At 38.2% G+C, this 16,696-nt stretch overlaps 2 protein-coding genes across 5 annotated transcripts; both read right to left on the bottom strand.

The window, feature by feature from the left end:
• LOC18778193 (putative disease resistance RPP13-like protein 1) lies at nt 975-9,478 on the bottom strand. Of its 4 annotated transcripts, none has more exons than XM_020562763.1 (4): nt 7,297-9,478; nt 2,036-3,905; nt 1,583-1,741; nt 975-1,461 (listed from the first exon to the last, which is right to left on the bottom strand). In XM_020562763.1, exons 1-2 carry the CDS (start codon nt 9,359-9,361, stop codon nt 2,770-2,772), a joined length of 3,201 nt encoding a protein of 1,066 aa, XP_020418352.1. In that variant the 5' UTR covers nt 9,362-9,478; the 3' UTR covers nt 975-1,461; nt 1,583-1,741; nt 2,036-2,769. The 4 variants fall into 4 exon arrangements, with proteins under 4 accessions (XP_020418352.1, XP_020418351.1, XP_007214677.2 ...); XM_020562762.1 differs by having other exon boundaries at nt 1,635-1,741; XM_007214615.2 differs by lacking the exon at nt 975-1,461 and having other exon boundaries at nt 1,510-1,741.
• LOC109948904 lies at nt 4,178-5,917 on the bottom strand. Its single transcript, XM_020562765.1, has 2 exons — nt 4,880-5,917; nt 4,178-4,805 (listed from the first exon to the last, which is right to left on the bottom strand). The coding sequence occupies exons 1-2, from the start codon at nt 5,857-5,859 to the stop codon at nt 4,226-4,228; spliced, it is 1,560 nt and encodes a 519-aa protein (XP_020418354.1). The 5' UTR covers nt 5,860-5,917; the 3' UTR covers nt 4,178-4,225.

Below are 16,696 nucleotides of genomic sequence, written 5' to 3'. Positions count from 1 at the left end.
CACACCAAGAATTCCTATTATAATTGTAATTGATTTACTTTAATTCCTGATTTCCTACTGTAAATAGATTTAGGAATTTATTATTTACTTGTCAATTCAGGTTTCGTTGTATTATAAATATGACCTCCTACAAGGAGAAGAATACAAAAAAAATTCCCACAAACAAATATTCTCTCATAATTTTCATATTTTAGCATATCATAATATGAACAGTTGCTGCTTGAATAGTTGTTGTTACTGCCATGATATATAGATGAACATCAACATATTTGTTGTTGTAAATATTTGCTGCTGTACATCAAACAAGTTTTCTACGCTTCTTCAACTCTTTTTTTTTTTTTTTTTTTTTCGGTTGCTATTATTATTATTTTATTATTCTATTTTATCATATATAGGGTTTAGGATTGCTATTATTATTATTATTTTTTGTTGCTGTTATTATTATTATTATTTTTTTTTTGGTACAGAGGAAGGCAAGAGCCCTAAACCAAGAAGAGACTAAACAGAAACAAGCCGAGGTCTAACAGCACCTCGAACATCAGCAGCTAACACATTACTAAGAAAGGCTGGAGCCTCAAGAAACACATGGAGCCCAGGAGCAAAATCATAACACTTCACAGCAAGAGCATCCGCAGCACAATTTTGTTCACGGAAAATATGCTTCACATAGCAGCACCAGTCCTCATGAATCTTCAATTTGCAGCAATTGATAATACTAAAGAGAGGGTGCGTAGACACAATAGGACTTTTTAACAAAGCCACAGCAGAAGTAGAATCACACTCAATCTCCACTGTGCGAAAGCCAGCATCCCAAGCCAGTCCTTGCTATTATTATTATTATTTTTTAGTTGCTGTTAATATATATATATATATATTGGTTTCTGTACATTATATCATATAGATGATAGCCTTCTTCATCGATCTATAGTCATTCTTTCATAGTATACTAGGAAAGGAGTGTGGCACCTTAAAAATCTTGTAAAATATACCGTAACCATTGGAGCTCACAAGCAGCTACAATCATAGTTCAATATTCAGCCTTTGCAGAATATCTAAATACAATAGGTTGTTTTTTTTGTTTACGCAAATATGTCTTGGTTTTCTTTGATGACATATTAGTTTATTGCAGAAATTTATCTGAGCATATTATACACTTGGCTCATGTTTTCAAGGTACTGAGAGTTCATCAGCTGAAGGTGAAGTTCTCAAAATGTTCATTTGTTCAAAACTCTGTGGCATATTTGGGACATGTCATATTTGCACTTGGAGTGGCAGTGGATCCAATCAAAGTGCAATGGATCGAGGAATGGCCTACACCTGTGCTAGCCCTGCCGGATTTTTCCAAATTATTCGTGGTTGAGTGTGATACATCTAATGTGGGAATTGGTGCCATTCTTTTCCAGGACAAACATCCAATCGCTTATGTGAGTAAGGCTATCTCATATAAGCACAAGAGCCTATCTGTGTATGACAAGGAGATTAATTAATGGCATGAACCTATTAACAGACTATCCATAGGCATTAAATTCGATTCAAACTAGCTCAAGTGAGGCTCAAATACATTTTTATCACATAAAAGTACCTAAAAATGCAGGAATGTATCAAAGGAGATATTCCAGGTAATAATAATAAACCTTTTCTGTTTCTCCGCGCTATGACCCTCCTTTGGAAATGCCACATAAAGAAACCTTGCAAATTTTGAAATTCTCCTCGCTATAATATATAGAGTGCGAAGAGTGGTCTGAAAATAACAAAAAACGTGAAATTATTAGAAATGAGATGAATTTGGGCAATGTCCAACATGTATGATTTTATCTGAAAATAGCATGAGACCAGTAAAAAGCAGTGACAATGCAAATGACAAAAAGCTATGATTTTGATCAGATGTGTGACATTATTAGAAATTTGGAGATTGAATTTGGGCAATGTCCAACATGCATTTGGGTTTTTGGAAGAGAAAGAGAATATGTGTTTTGGTTTTTGTATTCAATTAGAAGAAGAGAAGCAGTTTTTTAAAGGAAGAGAAGGCACATACCTGACCTGACTTTGATTTGAGAGTTGAGGGTTGAGAGTGAAATATGGAATAGCTCATATTATATGATCACTTCTTTGCCTATCTCGATGCAAGGAATGTGAGATATCTTGGCCCAATCTTGTCCAGTCTTATCCTTATACCTTTTCTCCAAGGTAGGACAATAATTGATACACAGATAAGAAAGAGATGGCGGCAAACCCTCTTCTGGCAGGCATTGGAGATTGTTACAATCAGTAATGTATAGATTTTGAAGAAAAGTGAGGTGTCCAAGACCCTTTCCGTCCAAAGATTTCAGAGTTGATAGAGAATGGATGCGGAGAGTGTGAAGAGTGGTAGGGAGCAGCTGTTCCTTGAGCAACGTCTCCAAGACATGGTCACTTCCAATGATTTCAAATTGTTCAAGGGAGACAAGTGCTTGCAAACCCCAGTACTCTCCCACTGATGAAGCCCTCAGTCTCTTACAATTCCCAATGCTAAAATATCGGAGGTTGGGAGGCAAACCCCCATCTTCTGCAAATGACTCCAGATTCGGAAGACTCCATATCGACAAGGATCGAAGGGCTGTGAGGGTGTGAAGGCGTTCGGGCAAGGACTTCAAATTCTCGCATTCACCGACTTCAAAGTGACTCAGGTTGGGAGTGGGCAATTCTCCCTTGGGAAAACACACCATTTTTGGACATTTATAGAAACTCAAGTAATTGAGATGGCTGAGATTCTTAACAGCTCCTTCTTCTTCAATCACGGGATTCCAGATTCTCACAATCCCAAATGTGAAGCGTCCTCAGTTTGGGAAAACTGCCCAACGGGAAGGACCTCATTGAATTACAGCTATTTTGTATCCTCAAATAGTCAAGCGAGGTTAATTTGGGCAGCATCTCATGAGGTAGGAATTCTAATCTCCTACAGTGGTCTATAGTAAGTGATGTCAATGTAGTGGGTAGGCCATCTTTAGGGAATGACGACAGCGTTGGACAATTTTTCAGAGTCAAAAGTTGAAGACGATTGCAGTTGGGCAGGAACTGTACGTCAACAACATTTCGAATCGCAAGTTGGGACAGGAGCTTTGTCTCTAATAATGATAACAGGGTTTGGCATCCGCCACTTATTTTCAATTCTTCAAGAGATTTATAGTTAAGACTATTGGTAGTTGTGGTAGTGGCCCTTCCATCATGGAAAACCTCACACTCAGACACCGTAAGCTTCTTCAAGCAAGGCAGCTCACAAGGCAAACTTCCTCTCAGCTTCGGACACTCGTTTAGAATTAGCTTCTGGAGACAAGGAAAGTCTAGACCATATTCACCTCCACTTGGTACCCATTCCTCCCACTCTGGCATCTCCCTAAACTCCAGCTTCTCCAGAGATTGAAATGGCTGAGTCAGATAAGCTCCATTTCTGCCATAGAATTCAACGCCAATCGTCTTCACAAACTTCATTCTTTCTATACAGAGCTCTTTGAGTGCTGGTAGTCGCCCAACTGGTGGGAGCGACCAACAATAACTACAGTCACTGAGATGCATAACTTGTATGTTAGAAAAAGATGAGTCTCCTAACCAATTCGGAAAATTGGTTCCACCATAGAATCTAATGGTTAATTTCTCCAAATTCACACAAGGCTGGAGCTTGTCGAGTACATCTTTCTCCTTTCGGGAATCATCAGCATCCTCTGCACCCCATGAAAACTCTAACTCCTTGAGATCTTTCTTGTGCTTCATATTGGCGTGTAGTGCGTCCCTCGCATCAACTACATTTTGTAGCTTCAAAATTGATAGTTTTCCTCGAAGCTGCGGGAACTCCCTCAGTTCTCTTATGCCTGACCCAGTAGATTTGCCCACAACAAATGCAGTCAATGTTCTCAAACTTTTTAGTCTACCCACTATGTTGCACCGATACGGATACGGGTACGGCGATACGATACGATACGATACGCCGATACGGCAAATCTCCAAAAAATAGGATACGGGTACGGCACCGATACGGCGATTAAAATAATATATATATTTAAAAATAATATAACTAGAAAATTTGAAAATTGATATTTCACCAATAATAATTTCAAAACATTAACAAAACACATAACTTCATTCAAATCTCCATAAACAAAGCAAAAATTAACCAAAACACACAAAATACAAGTATCCATAAACAAAGAACAAATTAAAACATTAGAAATCACTTCTCAAAGCTCTAACTTCATTCATCATGGGTAAATATGATGTCTTCTAAGTCCGGTTCATCAAGAGAGAGGTTTGCAATCTCAAGCACTCCGGCATTTTCCAAATCCATGGAATCAAATGCATCGCCTCCAACATCCCACATATGAGTTTCCCCTTCTTTATATTCGGGCCTTTTCCTTGAAAGGAGACGAAGATTGCTATGCACAAATACTAAATCTTCCGCTCTTTCCGGTGTTATCTTGTTCCTCTTAATAGAATGAATGAAGTTGTAAGTGCTCCAATTTCTTTCACAACATGAGGAGGAAGAAGGATGTCCAAGTAGCTTCAATGCTATGGTTTGAAGTTTTGGTGTGGAAGCTCCATGGATAACCCACCATTTTACCGGAGCCATGAAACCTCTATCTTTCATAGAGTCCATACCCGAAAAATCTTCAATACATGCCGAAAAAGAGGCATACTCCTCATTAACCGCTCTTCTCTCCACCTCATTAGAAAAGAATCTCTCAATACATTTCTTCCTCTCCCTTGTAATCTCAATGTCTTTATGTGGAGGACAACGATTAGGAGCCATATCAAGCCATTCCTTGCAATAATACCTAGAAGTATATTATAAGAATTATAAAATTATAATGATAAACACAAGGAGAAATTTACTAAAGTAAAGACTTACTTAGGATTTAGAGAGTGTGCAAAGCAATGGAGTGGTGTGCTACTCTTGGTCCATCGGTCCACCAAAATTTCATGCACCACATTGAAGAACATTGACTCTTCATTGAGTTGCTTGCGCTCCTTTCGATATATAATTGTCTTCACTTTTTCTATCATACTATCCCACCACTCATAAATCAAGTGAAGACAAGGCATATCCGTGTCACTCAACCTAAGCATCTCATATATTGGAGAAGTAAAGTTAAGTATGTAATCAATGTCCTCCCAAAAGCACTCATCCAATATTTTTTCCTTCACCGTTCTTGCTTTTACCACATCATCCTCTTTATAAATGTCCCATTGCTCACTAATAACCATTTGCTCTAAGCCTTGTTTCACTTGCTTAAATCTTCTAAGCATCACAATTGTAGAAGCAAAACGTGTCTCGGCAACGGAGAGCAACTTCAACTTACAATGATCATTATACATTGACAACCTCATATTATGGTTCATAATAAAATTCTTAATAAACCATGCATCACTTGAGATTGTTGAAATCCAACTACATTGCTCATACACTTCCGGATTTCTTGGCACGGGTGAGCATATGTTCTTCAAAGCAAGATTGAGAGTATGAACCACACATGGTGTCCAAAAGATGTGCTTAAACTTTGCCTCAACAATATGTCCGGCCGCCTTACAAACCGGAGCATTATCGGTGACCACTTGGACCACATTTTGAGGACCTATTTCCCGGATTGATTCAATAAGCAAGTTCGCCATGAAAAATTTATCCTTACACTCACCTTCACAATTTATTGCCTTCAAGAACATAGGCCCACTTTCACAAACGGCCATCACATTAATGAGAGGTCTTCTTTGTGCATCCGACCACCCATCACTACAAACACTTACCCCTTTACTTTGCCATGCCCTCTTCATTGGTTGCAAACACTCCTCAATGTTATTCTTCTCTTTTTGGAGAAGTGTAGTTCTCAACATATTGTAACCGGGGGGTTGGTAACCCGGAAGTGTTTTACTACAAGCAATTCTAAAGGCATTCACATAATGAGGATTCCTTGAAAATTGAAATGGCAAGCCACCCGTGTAAAACATTCTTGCAATCTCACCATCTAATTGCTCTCTAAGATTATTGTTAAATGCTTTCTCAATAGGATTACCCTTCCTCTTCTTTGAGTCACTACACCAATTTGAACTCATACCCAAACCACTACTTGAACCTCCTTGACTTGAAGTGTTGGAGGTGGGTAAGGGTACATCTCTAAGTTGTGCCATTTTAACCCTCAATTCCGCTTCCTCCACTACTTTTTCCATCTCCATCAAATGAGAATTTGTAACTTTAGTGCAACTAGCAACTCCATTGCCTTTGAGTTTTAACAAGTGACTCTTCACTCTAAAGTATGATCCTTTGAAAGTTTTTTGGCAATAGTTGCATTGGAATGAAGTATTGCCACCGGCTTTACCATCTTTCTCAAGCTTCTTGACATATTTCCATAAAGGAGTATTATCATTATCTCCATGCTCCCCATTATTATTACTAGTATTCCCATCACTAGAACTACCCACACTATTCATTTCCTGTGAATCAAATAAAGTTTGATAATAAAAAAAACCAATTAATACATATACAAAAATTCGTAGGCAGCTATAATCTAATTAACAAAAATTCTGACTTCACAAACCAATTAAATTATATACCCAAACCAATTAAATTCGTAGGCACTAGGTAGCTATAATCTAATTAACAAAAATTCTGACTTCACAAACCAATTAAATTATATACCCAAACCAATTAAATTCGTAGGCAGCAACAATACCCAAACTCAAACTCCAAGTTCCAACCATACAAGTTACAATACCCAAACTCCAAGTTCCAACAATACCCAGGTTCCAAGTTCCAACAATACCCAAGTTCCAAACCCATATAAGATAACAATAGCAGATTATTCAAAGAAAGAAGAGAAGAGAAACCTTGAGCTGCCTGCTGGGTGCGAGCGACGGACGGCTCCTTCTTCTTCTTCTTCTTCTTCTTCTTCTTTCTTCTCTTTTGTTTGGCCTCTGTTCTGTTGAAATGAAACCCCAAAAACCTAGCCTCTCGACAGACAACAATATGAAATTATAGTTTGTGTTTTTACATTTTAACCCCAAATGTTTAGAAACTTTCAAAATCACCCCCAAAGTCTGCAAATATTTTCGTTTTTACCCCCACACGTATCGATGCCGTATCGGGACCGTATCGGGACCGTATCGAGGACGTATCGGATCCGTATCGAGAAGTCAACGTGCCATATAAGTCAACGATACGCCACGTGGCGTATCGGATACGTATCGGAGCCGTATCGGTGCCGTATCGTATCGGAGCCGTATCCGATACGAGCATACCCCTCCAAACTGACGTATCGGTGCATCACAGTCTACCCATTTGCACCGGCATCTCTTCAATTTTAGTTCCACTGACATCAAGATGGTGCAAATTAATCAACTCCTTCATGCATGCAGGCAATTTATTAAGAGAGCTACAACCTCCCAACGTCAATTTCTGTAAATTAATCAATTTTCTAATGTCTGCAGGCAATTCAAGGAGAAAGGAACAGTTTGACAATAGTAATGTTTGCAAGTTGTAAAGATTGCAAAGTACCTCAGGTAACCTGTCAATTGCAGTACGGGAAAGATCCAAGTAGCGCAAGTGAATGAGGTTTGCAATAGAATCAGGTAACTCAGTGACGTTTTGATAACATGACAATTGTAACACCCGTAAACATCTTAGTGATGGCAACAAATCTTGTAGAACCTTTTTATTTACATAACTATATCCATATGGATCTAAAGAGGTAGGAAGGAAGGTCCGCAAACTCTTAGCCCCATATAATGGCTTAAATTTAGGAGCAACGTCCAATTCTCCCCTAGCATATGACAAATGACGAACTCTTTCAATTTTATGTGATTCCCTCTCTTCCAGTCGAAGGCAAAATCCCCTAGACATGAACATAGCCAAGTCATTAATGAGGTCATGCATTGTGAAACCAGATTTGCTTGACTTTTGAAGTAGCGAACGTGATGATAGCTCATCAAAGTAATTTTGAGCCATCTCTTCCATTTTATTTGCATTCTCAACTTGTGGAATTAAACCTTCTGCCATCCATAATTCAATAGTATATTCCTTTTCAAACTCATAACCCTTTGGAAAAATTGAACAATAAACAAAGCACAGTTTTAACTGAGCGGGGAGATAATGGTAACTTAGTGCTAGAGCCGGAATAATGTCACTTGTTTCAAATGGTAGCTCCCAAATACTGCTATTTAGGATTCTATTCCACTCCTCGGAATCTATATTACAACGTAACAAACCCCCAAGTGTTTGTGCAGCTAAAGGCAACCCTCTGCACTTGAGTGCAATTTGCTTTCCAATGTGTTCCAAGTTTGGATGTGCACTACACTTTTCATTTCCAAATGCATGTTTTGAAAGTAATAACCAGCAATCCTCCGGTGACAGTGGTTCCAAATATTGAATAGGAACATTTTGCATGACAGATGCTATATTGTTGTTCCGTGTTGTTATGATGACTTTACTTCCCCTTGCTCCTAAAGTAATAAAAAGAACTCTAACGTAGTTCAAATCCTGATTATTCTCATTCCATAGGTCATCCAACACAAATAAGAATTTCCTTCCTCTCAGTTGCTCTCTTAGATCTTCTTGAAGCAAATTCAAATTTTCCGTGTTACAAGGCTTTGAAGTGACTGCCTCAAGAAGAGTTTTAGTAATTTTAATACAATCATCGTAGTCTGAAACACAAGCCCAAGCTTTAAGTGTAAAATGCCCTTTCACATTATCGTCATTGTAAAGCATTCGAGCAAGGGTTGTCTTGCCAACCCCGCCCATTCCAACAATGGTGAGGAAAGACACATCATCTTTGCTTGCATTATCAGATAGCAACACTTTGGATAATTTTTCTTTGACTTCATCTCTACCATATACACAAGGTTCAAGAACCAAGGAGGTTGTTGGAGTTCTTTGTGAAACTTGCCTCCCAGCACCTTCTCTAAGACCCAGAACACTTTTCTGTTGTACAAAGCTCTCTAATCTTTGTAACAACTCTTGTATCTTAACATTCATACTTTGATAAAAATGATTACGAGAAGAAGGGAGGAAGTTCCACACCTTATTGGTTAATTTGTGGCTTTGATCTTCACCTTCGAGCTTGCATCGCAAAGCTTCGGTGTCAATCTCATCCAGTAAGTCCTCCGCATCAAAGACAACATGTTTGAGCTCGTCAAGCCACTTTCTCACAGCAGGGTTTACAATTTGCTTATCCTCTGCATCATCGAGCACTACATTCAAGGTCAACAATGTGGTGTTCAGTTTCATGAGGAGTGGTTTGTCAAGTTTCTTGTGCCAAAATAAGTCGACAAACAGGGTCAAAGTAATTTTGTCGCACAACACTTGGACGGAAGCAGAGATAAGAGCCTCTCCTATCAAAGCCATGTCTTTTCTCTTCTCTGCAGAGTGCAAGGGATTTGGATGAAGTAAAATATTCCAAGATTTGCAAGTAGCTAGGCTAGCACAACTTGGAAATACAGGTTTGTAAACAAGTATGGAAGCTTTTTGAGATTGTAAATAACATGAACTTGTAATCTTAGCCTTGAAAAACTCGTTTTCAACTCTGATGGGCTGTTCTTTGGGATAACTTTTGAAAACTTTTCTTTTTCAAAGTTAAATGCAATAATGGTAATAGCTCTTGAGAAATTGATGGTGGACTTCAAATTATGACCCCACCACACTGGAAAAAAATGGCACAAGATGTTGGAAACTTTTTTTCTTTTCTTTTTGATGGGACAAAGATGATAAGATCCAAGTGCGGTATGCGAAAAATCCAAGTAGCGCAAGTGGTTTTCAATAAAATTAGGTAATTAAGTGACATTTTGATAACGAGACAATGATACCACCCGTAAACATCTTAATGATGGCAATAAATCTTGTAGAAATTTTTTACTAGTACTCTATCATTATAGTACTATTGATTTAAAGAGATAGGTAGGAAGAATGGAAGAAAAAAAGAAGAAAAAACAGTTGATAGCATCTTGCACGATCTTGGTCAGTGTATGAAATATTATTGCGTATCCAACTTTGCATATTAACATCGGTGGCTACAGTTCCACGATGTGAGTGCACAGAAAAGGTTTCAAAAGTTGTGCACTCAAATCGAGGAACTCTCTGGGCACCGATGTTAATATGCAAAGTTGGATGCATTAATATTCACTAGTAAAAAAAAAAAACATTGAGCGACCAAATTTTGCACGACCAAAATTAATTCGTTGCTCAAAGTCACTTTGCGCAACAAAACTCAAAACTTCGTCGCTCAAAGTCTTACGCGACTAAATTTTGAGCAACGAAACACACATCGCCGCACAAAGTCTCTTTGCTCGACAAACTTTTGCGCGACGACAAAGCATCGTCGCTCAAAGTGACTTTGCGTGACGAAACAATAAACTTCGTTGCACAAAGTTTTGAGCAACGAAGTGTGTTTCGTCGTGCAAAGTCTTTACAAAAATAAATAAAATAAAAAATTATTTTTTAAAATCTTTGCATGAAGTAATCCAAATATTTCGTCGCCTAAACCAATTTTATTTTTATTTTTATTTTGTATGCATAACACTTAAGAAATTAAACGGTATATAAATTTATTAAGTAGCTTTAAATTTATTATTTTAGTTTGGATATGATTTTTATTAGAAAAATATATTATTGTAGTTCAGATTGGGTTTTTTTAGAAAATATATATTTTAAATTGACGATCGAATTAGTTCATTGTATTCATATAGGGTCAAGGAGTGTAGCTGTAAAAAATCATCAAAATCAAAATTGAAATAACCGTTAAATCTTGATTTTTCGTTTAAAACTGTCGAAAAGTTTTGTCACATTACTTGATCTCTAAATGTTTATTTTTTTCGATTTTTGGCGTATATGATCTCGAAGTATAAACAAACAAGTTTGATGGTTGGACCGTTGAAACTAGTTTCGTAGAATGCGTATGCCATCAAAACAATATATTCACTAATAATTAAGAGTTTATATATACTTTCGTTAAATATGACATAAGATTTTGTGGTGTCCACTAGTGTAAATATTTTAAATTGAAGATCAAATTCAGTCATTGTATTCATATAGGGTCAAGGAGTGTAGCTGTAAAAAATCATCAAAATCGAAATTGAAATAACCGTTAAATCGTGATTTTTCATTTATAACCGTCGAAAAGTTTTGTCCCATTACTTGATCTCTGAATGTTTATTTTTTATTTTATTTTTGGCGTATATGATCTCGAAGTACAAACAAACATGTTTGATTGTTGGATCGTTGAAACTAGTTTCGTAGAATGCGTATTCCATCAAAACAACATATTCACTAACAATTAAGAGTTTATTTATACTTTCGTTAAATATAACATAAGATTTTGTAGTATCCACTAGTGTAAATATTTTAAATTCAAGATCAAATTTAGTCATTGTATTCATATAGGGTCAAGGAGTGTATCTGCAAAAAAATCATCAAAATCGAAATTGAAATAACCGTTAAATCGTGATTTTTCGTTTATAACCTTCGAAAAGTTTTGTCTCATTACTTCATCTCTGAATATTCATTTTTTCTAATTTTTGGCGTATATGATCACAAAGTATAAACAAACATGTTTGATTATTGGATCGTTGAAATTAGTTTTGTAGAATGCGTATGCCATCAAAACAATATATTCACTAACAATTAAGAGTTTATTTATACTTTCGTTAAATATAATATAAGATTTTGTGGTGTCCACTAGTGTAAATATTTTAAATTGAAGATCAAATTTAGTCATTGTATTCATATAGGGTCAAGGAGTGTAGCTGTAAAAAAATCATCAAAATGAAATTGAAATAACCGTTAAACCGTTATTTTTCATTTATAACCGTCGAAAAGTTTTGTCCCGTTACTAGATCTATGAATGTTTGTTTTTTACGATTTTTGAGGTATATGATCTCAAAGTATATAAAAACAAGTTTGACAGTTGGATTGTTGAATGTCGTGTGTATATATATATATATATTTATTTATTAAGTTACGTTAAATTTATTTATTTTGTACGTATAACACTTAAGAAATTGAATAGTATATATATTTATTAGTAGCTTTAAATTTATTATTGTAGTTAGGATTGGGTTTTTGTTAGAAAAATATATTATTGTGGGTTTTATGTAAAAAAAAATAAAAAATGAATTCAAAGGGAGTAAAGTCACATTTTCAGTGAACTTTATAATAATAATATATATATTTTAAATATAACAATGGGGTCGTTGTGCAAAAACCAATAGCACGACGTCATAATGTAAACATGCATCGGGCAAACCAATTATTTTATTTTATTTAATTATACATTATAAATTTTAAGATATAGTTGTTTTCATAAGTTGTTATTATTTTTTGAAAACTTTGCTCAACGAATATCGATATTTCGTCGCCTAACCCTTATTTACTTATTTATATATTTTATATTGTTAAACTAAATTATTTATTTATTTATTATTATTTTCTTTGCACAACGAAAACAGATTTGGTCACCTTAACCTTATTTATATTTTAAATCGTAAAATAAATTTATTTTTTATTTTTTGTTATTCATAAGAATTATTTTTATAAATATTGCACTACGAACCAATTTTTCGTCTCTCAAAAGTTTGCGTGACCAACAGTTCGTCGCGTAAAACTCTAAAAATTTGGGCAGGTATCTAAAAAGGGACGCGGGAATTTTTTGGTCGCGCAAAACTTTGAGTGACCAACAACTCGTCGCACAAAACTCTAAAAATTTGGGCAGGCACCAAAAATAGGGCGCGGGAATTTTATTTTATTTTAAATTTTTTTTAAGACTTTGCGCAACAAATATTTCGTCGCGCAAGTGATACGGTTTTTAAAACCAAAATAACTCCTCCACCATTTTCTCAATGTCTTTCTCCTACTCTTACCTCTCCTCTCTCTTTCCCTCTCCCCAAATCTGACCCTTTCTCTCACACTCACTCCTCTCACTTAATCTCTCATCTCTCTCTTCACTCTCACTCACTCTCTCATCTCTCCTTTCACTATCTCTTACTCTCACTCACTATCTTATCTCTCTCTCACTATCTTATCTAATTCTCTCACACTCAATTCTCCCTCTGTTTGGGCCTAAATTTGACACACCAAAGAGATCCAGAAACAGGCCCATGGTGAAATACTTATCCAGTCCCAAAAAACCCAAAGTGTAGAAAGCTGTCATATTGGGCCTTTGAAGATCAGCCCACAAAATATTGTTTAAACTCAAGCCCAAGAGACTAAAGACACATTCACGTGGCTACCTCACCTCTCTGGAAAGTCAGCAATTCCAACTAGAGTTTTTATGTGAGAAGGGACGTTTCTGAAAACACTGCCGAGGAAGAAAAATCAAAGGGGCGTCTATGATCAGAGACTTTTTTTTTGCTCCAAAGCAACACACCATCTTCTAAAAAGATTTCGCAAATCACGTTTTCAAGAGCAGGAAACAGGGAGTTGTTCAAAAAATACAAAAGAAAAATCAAAATCGCCATAGGATCAGCTCACACAGACGGTGGCATTAAAATAGAAAAACCGTCAGCCAGGAAACTAGGGAAGGGATCGCTATAGGAAGTGACCACTGGGAGTCTATCTGCCATAATTGATAAAAATCTTTCCTGCTTTACGTTTTGAGAAATCTTTTGCCACCCATTATTAAAATATAAAACCACCTTCAAAAGGAGGGTCTCTTATAAAAACAGAAGCAGGCAAGAAAGAAAGGACACTCAACTCATCAACCAAAAAAACAACAGCAAGAAAAACAGCCAAGAGCTCACTTAAATTCCAAGAGAAACCAACCTTAAATCAGAATTCCAAGGTTCAGACTTAGAAAACAAATTTCCTAGAACGAGATCCCTCGTTACAAATTTGGTTCAGCAAAAGCCAAGACAAACATAGTCTGAGTTTTCACAACTATGAAAACCTCAACAAATTTTACAGCATGGTTCCAGCTTGCTAAATCCTCGAGAATAGCCACTTCTGTCCCTTCAGACTGAAGAAGTCACAGTTCTGCCCGCTCAAGAGCCTCCCAAGGCTTGAAGTAGATTGAAGCTCTGCCAAAATCGAACTTTGGTATCGATTTACAGCTGAAGCCAAGCAGCTAAAGTTGTTGACAGTACAGTCCAGCATAGACATACCCAGTCCAGCCCGGATCAGAAGTTTCTACCTAGGCAGAAATGGGATTCCAGCCATCCTTTTGCCTTTCTAGAGTTGATTTCTCCCTTCTTAATTTTGTAAAAGGCAGTTCTGCCTGAAACAGTACTTTATTATTATCTATTCTGGCCAGAACAACCATTTTGATACTGAGATAAATTGTGAAAGTCCTCACCAGTCTGAGGCAAGAAAAGAACTTACTTGGGAGATATTCCTCACCCAAATTCACAATCGTTTGTTTTAGAAGTCAGTAACTTGAGGCGCAAGTTATCCACTCTAAAAATAAGTCTGCTAGAATTTACATTGCTAGCAGTGGCACGCTCGCACACCAAAGAAAGCTGACTTGTCGACCAACAAGTGGTCTCCAAGCCAGTGGGGAACTTCGCCCTTCCACATCAGGAGTTAAACACGAAAACGGGTGAACAATTTGGCACGCCCAGTGGGACTTCTCAGTATACATACTCTGACAGAGTCATTCACAAACTTACAAAAGCCGGAAGATCTAGTCAGAACCCACACCAGACATGGAGAAAAACAAGATGGTTCTCAGAGAAGGCCTCGAATCGGAAGAAAGCGACGCTAGGCAGTCTGCCCACGACAGTACAGGAAGCAGACGTTCCAGGACTGGCTCCAAAAGGATGAGTCAAATAAAGGAGTCAGTACTCCGACAAGAGATCACAGTACAAAGGAGCCAGGACACTCTCGATAACATGACAGCCATGATGCAATGGCAGGTAAACAGACAGTTCCGGAAGGACCGAGAATCCGCCATGGCCAGAAATCCAAACCTAGATCCTGTAATCCAGCAGTTGGATCTTCCTTATGGCCCTCTGCCAGGACTAATATGGCCATACCAGGAAAGTCCTCTAGTTGTACAGATGGCTGGAGTGCCAGGCCACACAGAAATTCAAGCTGATCCGAGGGAGAGAGCCCTTCCTAATCAAGAACATCAGGCCCCAGCCCAGCCAGATAACCTGACACTGGCTCAGAACCAGCTAGGACCTCAGCCCAATCCACATCATGCAGCCCCGCATGATCAACCTTTGGCGCTTCTGCCTGAACCACCGGCAGTATTGCCATATAGACCCAGAAGGATGGACCCTAATCCATTCCCTCCACCTGCAAGAGGGAGGAGAGGCCGAGGGGGAAACAACCTTTTTGCTAATCATGACAGGAATAGACAGGGGGCAAACTGGAGGAATCATCCAGAAGTCGAAGAGCAGGAAGAACACAGGGAGGAAGTTCCACCCAGACCACTTAGGGCAGAACCCAGGTTTGATTACGTTCAGCCAGAACAGGGACAAAATTTCCCCCCAGTCAATGCTTTAAATGACGTAGGGGCATTGCGAAGAATGGTCAGAGAGATCATGGAACCCGAGGCTAGAAGAGGGGAAAGGCCTACTTACAGAAAGCCGTACCCAGCCTACATCGATCAAATACCGTTGTCTCCAGGTTTCAAAGTGCCAAACTTCACTTTGTTCAACGGGGAAGACCCCCATGCTTCCTCAGTCGAACATATAGGCAGGTTCTCTGTCCAATGCATAGCTATAGAAAACAACCCTCTGCTGAAATTAAGGCTTTTTGGCAACTCTCTCTCTGGGCAAGCTTTTACCTGGTACACCAGCCTGCCAGCTAACTCTGTTCAAACCTGGGAACAGATGGAAAATGTCTTCCATGACTACTATTACAGGATTCAGCCAGAAGTCACCATCAGTGATCTAGCTGCCCTCAAGCAGAGTGAAGATGAACCGGCGCAAGATTTTATAACCAGGTTCAGAAGGCTCAAGATGAAGTGCCGAATCCCAATGGAAGAAAGACACTTCATCCAGATGGCCTAAGCCGCCCTTAAAATCTCCATCAGGAAAAGGTTCGACGGGATATTGTTCGGAGATCTGGCAGAACTGGCTGATAAGGCATCCAAATATGAAGAGCTACTCAGGGAAGAGCAGCAAAGGAGGAACTCCTCCAAAGGTACATACTACAAAACCCCTTCTTCTTCAGTCCACCTGATCGAGGTGGAGTCGCAAGAAGATACAGAGGGATCAGAGGAGAAAGAGGTTTCAGTGGCAGAAATGGCAAAACTAAAACATCCCATCAGTTGCAAAGCCCTCACAAAGCCACCCAAAGACCAAAAGCCACCACCATTCACAGGAGGATTCGTTCCAAACAAACCAACACAAAACAAGGTTTACTCTTTTGACTTAACCAAGGTCAATGCCTTGTTCGACGAAATGCTACTGCAGAAGGCAATATAGACGCCTCATAGAATACCGAAGCCGGAAGAACTCAAAGGCAGACAGTACTGCAGGTGGCACAACTCTTGGAACCATTCTACCAATAGTTGTGTCATTTTCAGGGACGTAGTACAAGAAGGAATAACGGCAGGAAGGTTGAAGCTGGCAGAAAAACCACCATCCGTCACGACGGATCCTTTTCCTCAACCGCAGGTCAATATGGTCAACTTAAATTGGCCAGAACAGAGGAAAACCGACCCTATTACAGATGCTGGTTGCAGCAGAGGCAGAAGAATCATAAGGGAGACCAGTCAGATACCAAGAGCTACCATCTCGGCTG

The sequence above is a fragment of the Prunus persica genome, chromosome G4, assembly GCF_000346465.2.
Source record: "Prunus persica cultivar Lovell chromosome G4, Prunus_persica_NCBIv2, whole genome shotgun sequence".
NCBI classification, from domain to species: Eukaryota; Viridiplantae; Streptophyta; class Magnoliopsida; order Rosales; family Rosaceae; genus Prunus; species Prunus persica.
This window is presented reverse-complemented; position numbering and strand designations above follow the sequence as displayed.